Source organism: Aquarana catesbeiana, linkage group LG01 (genome assembly GCF_042186555.1).
Source record: "Aquarana catesbeiana isolate 2022-GZ linkage group LG01, ASM4218655v1, whole genome shotgun sequence".
In the NCBI taxonomy this organism is placed as follows: domain Eukaryota; kingdom Metazoa; phylum Chordata; class Amphibia; order Anura; family Ranidae; genus Aquarana; species Aquarana catesbeiana.
The window spans coordinates 227,642,841-227,655,884 of NC_133324.1; the positions used below are offsets into that span (position 1 = coordinate 227,642,841).

Sequence of the window (13,044 nt, forward strand, 5' to 3'; positions counted from 1 at the left end):
GAATCCTAGATGGCTAATGGGTTTCAAAGGTACCCCTTCTCAACCTTTTGGCTCTGATGAAGGGATAGCTTTAAAATGCATTAGACATGCACTAGGCTGGTGCGCCCTCTTCTGGTGGTGGGTTTTTTTTTTTGTTTTTTTTTCTGTAGTGGCTTCAGGACATCCCCAGTCCTAGAAGGCAGCAAGGATTGAGTCATTCCTCAGCGGCATGGTGTCGCCCTTTACACCCGTACCAGGCTATCGCACATATGCACAGGAGACATTGTCAGTAATGCCTGAACAGTGACTGTATCTACTTTGGATGCAAGCCCTGTTTGATCAACAAATTTCCGCCTCCTGTACAGGGACTGCAAGCGGTTGATAAAAGATTAAATTTGTATATTTGCACTGCTTGCATTTAAAAATACCGCTAATGGTATATTATAGAACTGCATTATTCTGCCTGTTAAGCTTTAAGGTTTTAGTACATTTCTTGCCCTATATTAATTTTAGTTGTTTAACGATCAACTACAGTTGTTCAAACCAGATCCACCCGGATATGTTGTGAGGGAAGAGCTGGCAATAGTAAGAAGATCTTGCTAATGAAATCTCTAAGAGATATTAGTCAGTTTAGTGTAGGCTAAAATGTTAAAACTGACCTGTAGCTAATGAGAAAAATTGGGCATCTAATAACCCCCCCCATGTCTTCATAAGGAGGGTTTGTAACATATCCAATGCTATCAGAGTGGGATTGTTGACCCCTTGTGATGGCAATAAAGGTAAAATGTACAGTTTGTTACTGCAACATTTTATATTCCTGAAATGCTGTTCCTGTATGTTGTGCCTTGTACTTGTAAAGAAAAAGCTTCCTATTCTCTTTGCATTGCTTCATTTTCGGGCGAACTTTGGTTGTTCGGATGTTCTGCGAACACCGAACAATATGTGGTGTTCGGGGCAAATTCGAAAGCCGCCGGAACACCGTTAGTCTATGGGACATTAAGATGAAAAATCAAAAGTTCATTTTAAAGGCTTATATGCAAGTTATTGTAATAAAAAGTATTTGAGGACCTGGGTCCTGCCCCAGGGGACGTGTATCAATGAAAATATTTTTTTAAAAACGGACGTTTTTTTGGGAGCAGTGATATTTTTTTTTTTTTTTTTTTTAATGCTTAAAGTGAAACAATAAAAAAAATGAAATATTCCTTTAAATATCGTGCCTGGGGGGTGTCTATAGTATGCCTGTAAAGTGGCGCATTTTTCCCATGTTTAGAACAGTACCACAGCAAAACGACATTTCTAAAGGAAAAATTGTCATTTATGTAAACGGATGACCCTGCCCCCCTCTGACGCCACGGGAAAGCCATAGGGAAGTCCCTGTGGCATCAGGGGGCGGTGTCACCGGGTTGCCCTGCCCTCAGTTATATAAGAACTGTCACAAGCACAGAAGCTTGTCACTGCGGGAGCCTCCCATTGAGGCGTATCATCCTAAGGACGAAGCAGGGAAGAAGAAGCCGGAGGAAGATGGAGAAGACCGGAGGAATATGGAGGAAGAAGCAGGAGAAGAAGAGGATGGAGGAAGAAGGAGAAAACCGAAGGAAGACCAGAAGAAGATGGAGGAAGAAGCGGGGGAAAGAACAAGACATTATTAATAAAGGATTTGTCAAAAACCGGCTGTTGCTGTTTTTTTACCATTTTTGACACTTTTTTTTTGTGAAATGGTAGGGGTACATCGTACCCCATTACAATTTCACGTGGGGGGAGGCGAAGATCTGGGGGTCCCCTTGTTAAAGGGTGCTTCCAGGTTCTGATAAGCCCCCCCGCCCACATACCCCCACAACCACCGGGCAAAGGTTGTGGGGATGAGGCCCTTGTCCCCATCAACATGGGGACAAGGTGCTTTGGGGGGCTACCCCAAAGCACCCTCCCCATGTTGAGGGGCATGTGGTCTGGTACGCTTCAGGAGGGGGGGGAGCGCTCTCGTTATTCCCCCCACCCCTCTTTTCCTGCGGCCTGCCAGGTTGCGTGCTCGGATAAGGATCTGGTATAGATTTTGAGGGGGACCCCCTATGCCTTTTTTTTTTTTTTTTTTTTTTTTTTTTTTTTTTTCAATGATCTTTATCTATATTGCTGAGACCCAACAATTCATTACAGCCGCGATCAGTTTTAAATGACAATTTTTCCTTTAGAAATGTCATTTTGCTGTGGTACTGTTCTAAACACAGGAACAATTTGTCACTTTACAGGCATACTATAGACACCCCCCAGGCATGATATTTAAAGGAATATTTAATTTTTATTGTTTCACTTTAAGCATTAAAATCACTGCTCCCGAAAAAACGTCAGTTTTTAAAAAATATTTTTGCATGGATACATGTCCCCTGGAGTAGGACCCGGGTCCCCAAACACTTTTTATGACAATAACTTGCATATAGGCCTATAAAATGAGCACTATTGATTATTCATGTTTGTGTCCCATAGACTTTAACGGTGTTCATGTGTTCTGCTGAATTTTTTGCCTGTTCGGTATGTTCTGGTGAGAACCGAAACCGGGGGTGTTCGGCCCATCCCTAATCTGGAGATCCTGACAGTCCCCCTGTTTTTCTATTTCAAACTGACCACACCAGGGTGTGAAAGCACATCTATCCCATTGTGGTCAGTTTTCTTCTTTGCATGCTACTTGAAAGCACAGCCTGCCTGTAATCCATTGGTCAGACATGTGCTGGGAAGATCAGTGTGCTGGGAAGATCAGTGCACTGCGCTCGCTCTCTCTCGTGCGCACGCTCTCTTGCACGCTCTCGCATGCTCTCTATTCTCACTCTCTCTTGCTGTTTCCTGTTAACAACATGCCCCTTCACAGCCCATCACTGGGAATATCAGTGTACTGCTGTTGCCTCCTGCAATCCTGTTTGCTTCCCGCAGTCCTCACCCCAAGCTTTCTAAGCCCCTATAGGAGAACAGAGATCATGCATTTAAAAAGAAAAAAGGACAAAAGGTATTTTGTATGCATCGACAGGGTGTGTATGTATACAGCAATTTTGCCACACATGTTATACATCAATCAGCCATAGCGTTATAATGCACCTAATATTAAGTAGGTCTTCTTGTTGCAGGCAAAACAGCCCTGACTGACTGCATGGGGGCAACTAGACCTCTGTAGGGTATGCTGTGGTATCTGGCACCAAGCTGTCGGCAGCAGATTCTTTAGGTCCTGTAAGTTACGAGGTGGGGCCTTCATGGATCAGACTTTTATTGCCAGCTCATCCCTCAGATACTCAGTGGAATGAGATCTGGAGAATTCGGAGGCCAAATTACCACCTCAAACTTTTTGTTGTGTTCCTTAAACCATTCTTGAACCATTTTTGCAGTGTGGATGGGTATATTTATTCTGCTGAAAGTGGCCACTTAAATCAGGGAACATGGCCAGTAACGGTGTTTCGTTAGCTAGTACGTGCCAAAGTAACATTCACATTAATGGCAGGGCCAAAGTTTCCCAGCAGAACATTACCCAAAGAATCGCACTGCCTCCGCCAGCTTGCCTTCACCCCATCCTGCATCCTGGTGCCCTCTCTTCCCCAGGTTAGAGATGCACATGTGCCCAGCCATCCACATGATGTAAAAGAAGGCATGATACATGAGACAAGACCACCTTCTTCCATTGCTCTGTGGTCCAGGCCTGATGCTCACTTTGTAGGTTGCTTTTGGCTGTGCACACGGGGCAGCATGTGCGACCTGACTGGCCTGTGGCTACGCCACCTCATACACCACAAACTGCGATGCCCGTTTTTTTTTTTTTTTTGCTACTTTCAACACATCAACTTCATGGACAACATGTTAATGTTAAGTTGCTGCCTAATATACCCCACTAACTTTCAGATGCCATTGTGTTCCATTTTCCTGTTAATGGTATGGCCGAACAGTGTATGCCATCACTAACGGAGTAAGAGAAATAATTGAAGGTTACTCATTTAGGATTTACTCTAAACTGATGAGGTATACGGACATGTAAAGCACATCACCCTTTTAATGATAATTTGGGGTAAAAATAACATAGTAATCAAAAATTTTTGGGTGCATGCAGTTTTGAGGATTGACACATTTTTGTATCCATTACTCTACACTACCTCATCTTTTTTGGGGGGATTGAAGATCAGATTGTGTTTTGTGTGCAATAATATTTTATTTTTAGAGTATTTTCTTCTGAAAATATACATTTGATAAAGTTGCGCTAATTCCAACTACCAACTTTTTATTCTAAAAGGTTTCTACTTACAGAAGGATAAATAATGTTCTGGGTGTCTTAAGTAATTTTATGGCCAAAAGAACAGATTTTAACATGAATGCAAAAAATGGACGAAATGATTTTGGAGAGGAACTAGTTAAGCTGTAGGCAACCCCAGTTTATCTTGGGCTATTAGTTGCTTTGACCCCCTGCTTCCCCCGACACCTTAGCTGGACTGATTTGGGACATCTTACTGTGTGTGAATTCTACTGATTCCGTGTCCTTTTAGGAGTAAGAAAACAGGATTTCTTTATCGTACATCACGGGACACAGAGCACCATAGTAATGACTATCTGGGTTATATGCTACCTTTAGGTGATTGGACACTGGCAACCAATAGTAAGAAGGTTCCTCCCATATAACCCCTCCCATACAGAAAGTACCTTTTTAGTTTTTTGCCAGTGTCTTGAAGGTGATGGTCACGGCTGTGGAAGCTCTTCAAATTTTCTTCAATAATGTCCCAGTGAGGATGTTATATCGGATCCATTTGGATGGCATTAAAAGCTAAAGGGATGGTACCCGAGCCTTGGTTCAAAAAAAAGGTTTTGCTTGTAATGTGTCCTTTTTTAGGCGCTGGACCCTTGTTACATGGTATCCCTGGTCTTTATTTGCCCAAGGGAACCAAAAGGATGCTTTACAGGTCCAGGGGTGTGGACCCCGTACAATGGGGGACCCAGTCCCTGAAGGTCCTCAGAGGCGCTACCCACCGTGATGGGGGAAGATTGGGCCTGTATCTGGTCCTGCAGCGAGGACTGGTGAGTACTCCCTCTGGGAGGCCTATCAATTTTCTGTTGTTTCCAGTATAAATGCCTTATGTAAGCCCTGTGTCTCATTGCAGGTGGTTCTGTTACAGAGCAAGCTGAAAGATGCAGCTTATGTTTGTATATCCCGCACATGGCGGCGTGTGCTGCGCGCCTATGTGTGCGTGCCCCTGTGTGTGCGCGTGTGTGCATGCCCCTGTGTGTGCGTGCCCCTTTGTGTGCCTGTGTGTGCGCGCGTCGTACAGGGTGCGTTCTGGCATCCAGATTCAATGCGAAGGTAGACAGGTTTGTGTCCAGGACCTGGGATCCACTTGCTATCGGAACAGATGCATTGGTAGTTCCCTGGGACAGGTATTCCCTGATTTATGCTTTCCCTCCGATCCAGTTGCTGCCGCACTTGTTGCGCAGGATACAGAGGGAGCAGAATACAGTGATCCTGGTGGCCCAGGAGGTCCTGGTATTCAGAGATGGTGAGGATGGCGGTGGAGGACCCGCTGTGCCTCTCAGACCGTCTAGATCTGTTATCTCAAGGCCCCATATACCATCCTTCTTTACGGTCGCTGAATTTGATGGCATGGCTGTTGAGACCAGGGTACTAAGGGACCGTGGTATCAGGGGTTCAGTCTTATCCACTCTGATTAATGCTAGAAAGCCAGTTTCTAGAAGTATCTACTATAAGATATGGAAATCGTATATTTCCTGGTGTGAGAAAAAGGAATGGCATCCTCGCAGGTATGCGATTGGGAGGATCCTTGCCTTTCTTCAATCAGGAATTGATTTAGGCTTATCTTTAGGAACCATTAAAGGACAAATTTCGGCCTTATCAGTTTTTTTTTTTTTTTCAGACACCAATTGCATCCCATTCTTTGGTGCGAACCTTCGTCAAGGGGGTACTGCACTTAAAACCGCCGGTTAAGCCTCCCTTAAGCCCTTGGGACTTGAACTTGGTGCTATCAGCTCTGCAGGTTCAGCCCTTTGAACTGATTAGGCATATTCCTTTAATCCTGTTGACCAGGAAATAGTTTTTTCTGGTAGCCATAACTTCGGCTAGAAGGGTGTCTGAATTGGCCGCCCTTTCATGTAAAGAACCGTTTCTGTTTTTACATCCGGACAAGGTGGTGATGCGCCCCTGTCCAGATTTTTTACCTAAGGTAGTTTCCAGGTTTAATTTAAATCAGGATATCATTTTACCATTCTTTTTTCCAAATCCTAGGTCTAAAGAGGAAAAGTCGTTTCTCGCACTGGATGTGAGAGCGGTCAAGGTTTACTTAAACATGTCAGCTCCTTTTCGGAAGACTGACTCCCTTTTTGTCCTGCCAGACGGTCCTAAGAGGGGACAGGCAGCAACTAGTTCAACTATTTCTAGGTGGATTCGCCAGCTCATTATCCAGGCTTATGAGTTAAAACGCAGGGTTCCACCTCAATATTTCAAAGCTCACTCTACTAGAGCAGTTAGTACATCATGGGCAGTGCGCCAGCAGGTGTCTATGGCTCAGGTTTGTAAAGCGGCCGCTTGGTCTTCAGTTCATACCTTCACCAGGTTTTACCAGCTGGACGTTAGATCCCAAAGGGAGACTGTTTTTGGCAACAGCGTGCTGCAGGCGGCTTTATAAGTCCCGTGTCGGAAGGTAATCTAGGAATACTGTGTTCCCTCCCCTCAAATGCATTGCTTTAGGACATCCCAGATAGTCATTACTATGGTGCTCTGTGTTCCGTGATGTACGATAAAGAAAAATGGATTTTTAAAACCGCTTACCTGTAAAATCCTTTTCTTGGCGTACATCACGGGACACAGAGCACCATAGTAAAAGCCCTTTTCTTGGAACTCATTGAGGAACACGGGTCCCATCCCTATTTTTAATTTTTTTCCTTTAAAATCTTCTTACAATACTTTTCTTGTAGCTGAGGCATCGTGGGAGGAGTTGTACTTGGCTGGCCAGTAGCTTTTTGGTTTGCCAGTATCCATTTGCTCCTAAGGCCATCATTATAACTCAGTATTCCTGAGTTCTACTGATCCCATGTCCCTTGTTGAACTCCAAGTAAAAGATTTTACAGTGAGTACAAAAAATACTGTTTTTATCTTTGTATCAGTGTCAGTGTAAGGATTCTGGCTTGGGCACCGACCTGGCCCAGGAACATGTGACACTCTCATCTTGTCATGCTCCAACATACACCCTCTGGGCTCTGTCTTTCTTTTTAGACACTTGCATATTGGTCCTTGCATCATGTAGTTTAATAAAGGTCAGCACTTTGGATGATGGCCTCACCCGTTTATAGCGATAATAAAAAATGTTTTATTCTATTTTAAGTGAAAAAAACTATAGGTACACAGTGTGCTTTGTATATTATAACAGCATGTTTTTCTCTGTTTCAGCAATCGGCCTTCAAGCCAGACATACGTTCCACGTAGCATGAAACAAACCAGGGACTGTAAGGATGACTGAAGTTACTATCCCATCCAGAATGCGGAAGGGCCTCTTGAAGGACCCTGATATAGCGGATCTATTTTGCAAGGAGGATCCAGAGAGAATATTTGTAGACCTGCATGAAATTGGACATGGCAGCTTTGGAGCAGTTTACTTTGTAAGAACAACTCTATTTTGTAACAACAAAACAATTAATATGCTCTGCAAAATTAGTTACCTCCTACCTTTTTTGTATTCTTTTCACTGGGAATGTTGCAAAGAAGTCTCTGCTCTCCCAGAGTTATTATTATTATACAAGATTTATATTTATATAGCGCCAACAGTTTGTGTAGCGCTTTACAATATAAAGGGAGACTATACAGATACAGTTCAATACAAGGGGGTTAGGTGGGCCCTGCTCATGCGAGCTTACAATCTAATAGGGAGGGGCTGGTTGAACAAAAGTTAATAATTGTGAGGGATGAACTGATGGGAGAAATAGAAGATTTGGTTATTAGCTGAAGGCAGGATAGGACAAGAAGGCCTGGCTCGCAGTCTGCTCTAGTTCATCCCAAAGATGTTCTATGGGGTTGAGGTCAGGCCAATCAAGTTCCTCTGCCCCAAACTCGCTCATCCATGTCTTTGTGGACATTGCTTTGTGCACTGGTGGGGTGGGGAGGAAGAACTTGACTAACCTCAACCCGATAGAACACCTTTGGAATAAAATTAGAGCAGAGACTGCGAGCCAGGCCTTCTCGCCCAACATCACTTCCTGACCTCACAAATGCGCTTCTGGAAGAATGATCAAACATTCCCATAGACAAACTCCTAAACCTTTTGGACAGCCTTCCCAGAAGAGTTGAAGCTGTTTATAGCTGCAGAGGGTGGGTTAACTCAATATTGAACACTACAGACTAAGACTGGGATACTTAATTTTTAAGTTCATGTAAAGGTTGGCATCCCAATACTTTTGACAACGTGTAGTTATAGGTAACATTGAAGAAGCTCTGTGATGGGTAGAATCCTTTTCTTTTTGCTTATTTTTTTCCACATTTTTGACACTTTATACCAATGTGCCACAATTTTTAATACTTCAATGCATGCTTTACTTTTTGGCCACTTCACTTTATCTATAATATAATACTTAATGATTTAACAACCATAACTTTCTGCTATTTTCTCAGTCACTCACAACAGTTTTGTGATATACCTGATTAAATACAGCATCCATTCACAACAGAGTCTTCACAAATTAATACGTTGCACCCATGTAAAATCAAACAGGAGGTTTTTGAAAAGCCTCAAGTTAGTGTTCCATATACTTGCACCGATTTGTATGCCTTAAAATCCCAACATTAGGTGTTCATTATTATTATTTTTCATTCGTTTATTCATTATCAATTTTTTATCATTACTTTTTTTTTTTTTTTTTTACTAATTTTGTTAACTAACTCTATAAAGCATGATATTCATGCATACCGGTCTAGAATTGGGAGTTCGCTCACTGACAGCCTCAATATACTGTTTTTGCTCCATAAGACACACCTAGGTTTTAGATGAGGGAAAATGAGAAAACATTTTTTTTTTTGAAAATGGTTTACTACAATATTTATTATATATGAAATGCAGCCTGATCACCTCGCACAGACTGGCATTCCCATGCGAGTAAGTCATCACATCCGACCAGCCTGTCACAGAAGACAAAGCATCCATACTCCATTCGGCCGCTCGGGCCAGCACTAGCGGGAGACCTGGGACGTCTCTCCTTCTCTCTCCTCTGCTGGTATGTAACGGGGGGGACCTGATCAATATTCAATCGATAAGGGGCACAGACATTTCCCCCTATTTTTTTTGGGGGGGGGGGGGTGCGTCTTATGGAGCGAAAAATACGGTACCTGTTGGATTATTAGGGCCGATTTTGTAATTTTTTCACATTACCACTAATTGTTTGGATACATTTTTTCTTTTGATTGAGTTGTTTGGGTTCTTGACTTTTGGCAAGCAAAGGTCACTAGCGTCAGGAAAAGTATCTCTTAAGTTTTTTCTTTTTCTCTCTTGGAGACTGGTGGCTGAGGGTGAAGTTTGAAGGAGCAGAGGTTTCTCCTTCAGTGTCAGAAAAGCTGACCCTTTTGGGTGTACTGGTAGCTGCTGATGGTGTCCTTCGGATGGAGTGTCTTGATCTTCCTGATTTTTCCTCCTTTTAAATTGTTGATTATGGGTTCTCTATCTGTACACAGTTCGCTCTGCATAATATGACTTATCCTGGAGAAATTTGGACAGAGCCATAGTAGTTACTATGTGGGTTATAGGCCACCTTCAGGTGATGGACACTCCCCACCAATTGCCCCCTTGTGCTAATTGTCTTCCCCCTTTCCTTTGGGGGAAAAAAAAAAAACTTTTTTCTCTGGCAGATTGAGCAGCCTGGCTGACAGTAATTGCTTAAGGCCAGTGAGGCCAGTTTAACAGGTGTTCTAGGATCCTGCTCAGCAGGCCCAGCTTTATGCTTGCAATAATGGCTTGTGAGTTCCTTTTGTAGAACTTCCACAAGGTTCTCAGGCAGGTGCTGGCTTATAAACTAGTCAAACGCACAACTGCTGAGATGCCTATGGCGGTTTGTACCTGTACAGCCTGGAAATACTAGGTGCTATACACGGTTCTGTGCACATTGTTGCTAAACGCATGAGTGCAGGAACGCACTTCCTTTCACCATGCAGAAATTCCTGGCTAGTCTTCCTTTTGCGGTAGAACAGCTAATTGAGGTTGTTTGGATAATTCATCCAAAGAAATTCTAGTGGGAAAAGTACCCCCTTTTTCCCAGTAAAGGAGTAAAAATATATTCATTTTTAAAAGCTCCTCCTTTTGTGCCAGGGGCATCTGCCTCCAGGCAGTCACGATGGTTTCCGCCATCAGGTTCAGTAGGTAATCCTCAGGTTTAACCCCAGGGACAAAAAGAGGTCTTGAAGAAAACCTACAAGATACTGTAGCCTCCTTATCAGGAGACATCCCGCTAGCTCAATAGGGGGAATTCTTCTGCAGTTCTCATGGATCTGACAGGAAGACAAATAAGGGACTTCCTCAATAGCTCCAGTCTGGAGTTCCAAGAGTTCCCATCTCCTCTTTTTTTCTCAGATCAAACATTCCTAAGGATCCAGAGAAAAAGAAGTCTTTCTCTTCGCATGGAATTTATCCGATCAGTAGTCTCCTTCCTACAAGGGTGAGAACTTCTGCCATCTATCGACATCAAGGATGCTTATCTCCATGTGCCGATCTTCCCCGCTCACCAGAAATTTCTACGCTAGAAAATCTTCATTTCCAGTTTATAGCTCTACCTTTTTGGGCTAGCTACTGCACTTCAAGTGTGTATAAAGATCCTGGCTCCTCCTTTAGCCAGGTTAAGGGCTCAAAGTATAACGATACTAGCCTACTTAGACAATCTACTCTTGATAGGTCAATCGGTAGCCTGTTTAAACCAAGGTCTGGTTACCGCAGTCAGCTACCTGGAATACTTGGGTTGGATCCTCAACCTAGTAAGATCCTCCTCAAAACCATCAAGGAGATTGCAGTACTTAGGGTTGATTATAGATACAGTCCACTAAGAGGTATTTTTACCCCAGGAAAGAATCGGTTCCTTAAAGGAACTGATTCGGTGGGTCAAAACAAAGAAAAATCCTTCTATTTATCTTTGCATGTGTTTATTGGGAAAGATGGTGGCTTCTTCAAGGCCATTCCTTATGCACAGTTCCATTCAAGACTGCTGCAAAACAGTATCCTGTCAACTTGAAACAAACTTCCCGTTGCGTTTATCCGCCAAAGTGCCACAATTGATGGTCGATATCCAAGAATCTTCAAAAAGGAAGATCCTTTCTACCGGTTACCTAGAAGGTGGTGACAGATGCCAGCCCTTTGGGCTGGGGAGCAGTCCTGGAAGAAGCGTCTGTCCAAGGGACATGGTCTAGATCAGAGATGACCTTGCCCATCAATATTCTAGAAGATTCAGGCAGTACACCTGGCCCTTAAGGCCTGGACGCTCAGACTATAAAATTGTCCTGTCAGGATCCAATCCGACAATGCCACAGCGGTGGTTTATATCCATCACAAAGGGGTCACGAGAAGTCGTGTGGCCCAGAAAGAGATGAATTATTTTTTCTGTCTTGGGCAGAAAGCAACATTCCTTGTCTATAGGGTTGTACCGATACTAGTATCTGCACCGATACCGAGCATTTGCCCAAGTACTTGTACTCGGGCAAATGCTCCCGATGCTTCCGCCGATACCTGTACAGTCAGCAGTGATCGGCGTGTGGGGGAGTTACAAGCTTCTCCCCTTTCAGCTGCTTAGTGACATACAGCGGTGATCGGAGCTTGTAACTCCCCCACACGCGATCACCGCTGACTGTCACTGCATCCTCCTTCATGCCCCCTGCCTTCCGCTGTCCCCCTCCCTTCCGCTGTCTCTCTCCATGTCCTCCTTTGTGAATGGATAGTCAGCTGACTGTGTCCATTCACATAACTGAAACATTGTAATCTCCTGTGATTTACAATGTCTCAGTTTATGAATGGAGAGGAGCCGCTGTCTTCTCTCCATTCATTCTCAGTGCAACTGAGGCTGCAGAGAAAGGGACTGGGGGATCTCTATCCTCGGTCTCTTTCTCTGTCTCAAGGGGGAGATTTCAGGGGTCTGTTAAGACCCCTGATATCTCACCAAAGCCCCCCAACAGGGCTAATTAAAAAAAAAAAAAAATAAAACACACGTTGCAATACATAATAAAAAAAAATTTATTATTGTAAAAAAAAAAAATAAAAACGTAAATAAAAAAAACACATAGACAGCGTTCACCCCCCCCCCCCCCCAAAAAAAATAAAAAAAATAAAGCATTGTTAAAAAAAAAACAACTGTCGCGTGACATTAAAAAAAAAAATCGGTATCGGCGAGTACTTGAAAAAAGTATCGGTATTTGTACTCGGTCCTAAAAAAGTGGTATCGGGACAACCCTACTTGTCTAGCAGCAATTTTCATTCCGGGAATGGAGAATTGGCAGGCGGACTACTTGAGTCGCCAACTTTTGTTTCCGGGAGAATGGTTCTTCACCCCGGCATCGTTCTATCAATATGCCAAGGATGTGGAGTTCCGGACATGGGTCTATTTGCGTCCGGGTTCAACAACAAGATCGACAACTTTGTGTCAAGGACAAGGGATCCGATGGCATACGAAACTGATGCCTTGGTATTTCCATGGGATCAGTTTTCACCAATCTGTTTCCCCTCCTGTTCTCCTTCCGCGCCTTCTTGCAGGATCAAGCAAGAAGGGAACGAGGTGATTTGCTTGGCCCAGGAGATCTTGGTTTGCCGAAATCATAAGGATGGTGGTAGGGGACCCTTGGTCCCTACTACTGTGGCCAGACCTTCTTTCGCAAGGTCCGGTACTCCATCCTTCCTTACAAATGCTAAGTTTAACAGTTTGGCTATTAAGACCCACATTCTAAAATAAGACCATGGGCTCTCAGCTTCAGTAGTTTCTACTTTGGTTAATGCTAGGAAGCCAGCCTCCAGTGTCATATACTAATCAGTCTGGAAGGCATATGTCTCCTGGTCTGACTCCAGGGATTGGCACCCCAGGAAATAT

At 43.6% G+C, this 13,044-nt stretch overlaps 1 protein-coding gene across 3 annotated transcripts in view; it reads left to right on the plus strand.

Moving 5' to 3' along the window:
• TAOK3 (TAO kinase 3) overlaps positions 1-13,044 on the plus strand; it is a 433,972-nt gene that overhangs the window by 100,954 nt on the left and 319,974 nt on the right. For all 3 annotated transcript variants that reach the window (XM_073625563.1, XM_073625585.1, XM_073625574.1), the window contains one exon: positions 7,394-7,602. In XM_073625563.1, coding sequence (XP_073481664.1) covers positions 7,456-7,602 — 147 coding nt within the window. In that variant the 5' untranslated portion in view covers positions 7,394-7,455. The remainder of the gene's footprint in view (positions 1-7,393; positions 7,603-13,044) is intronic.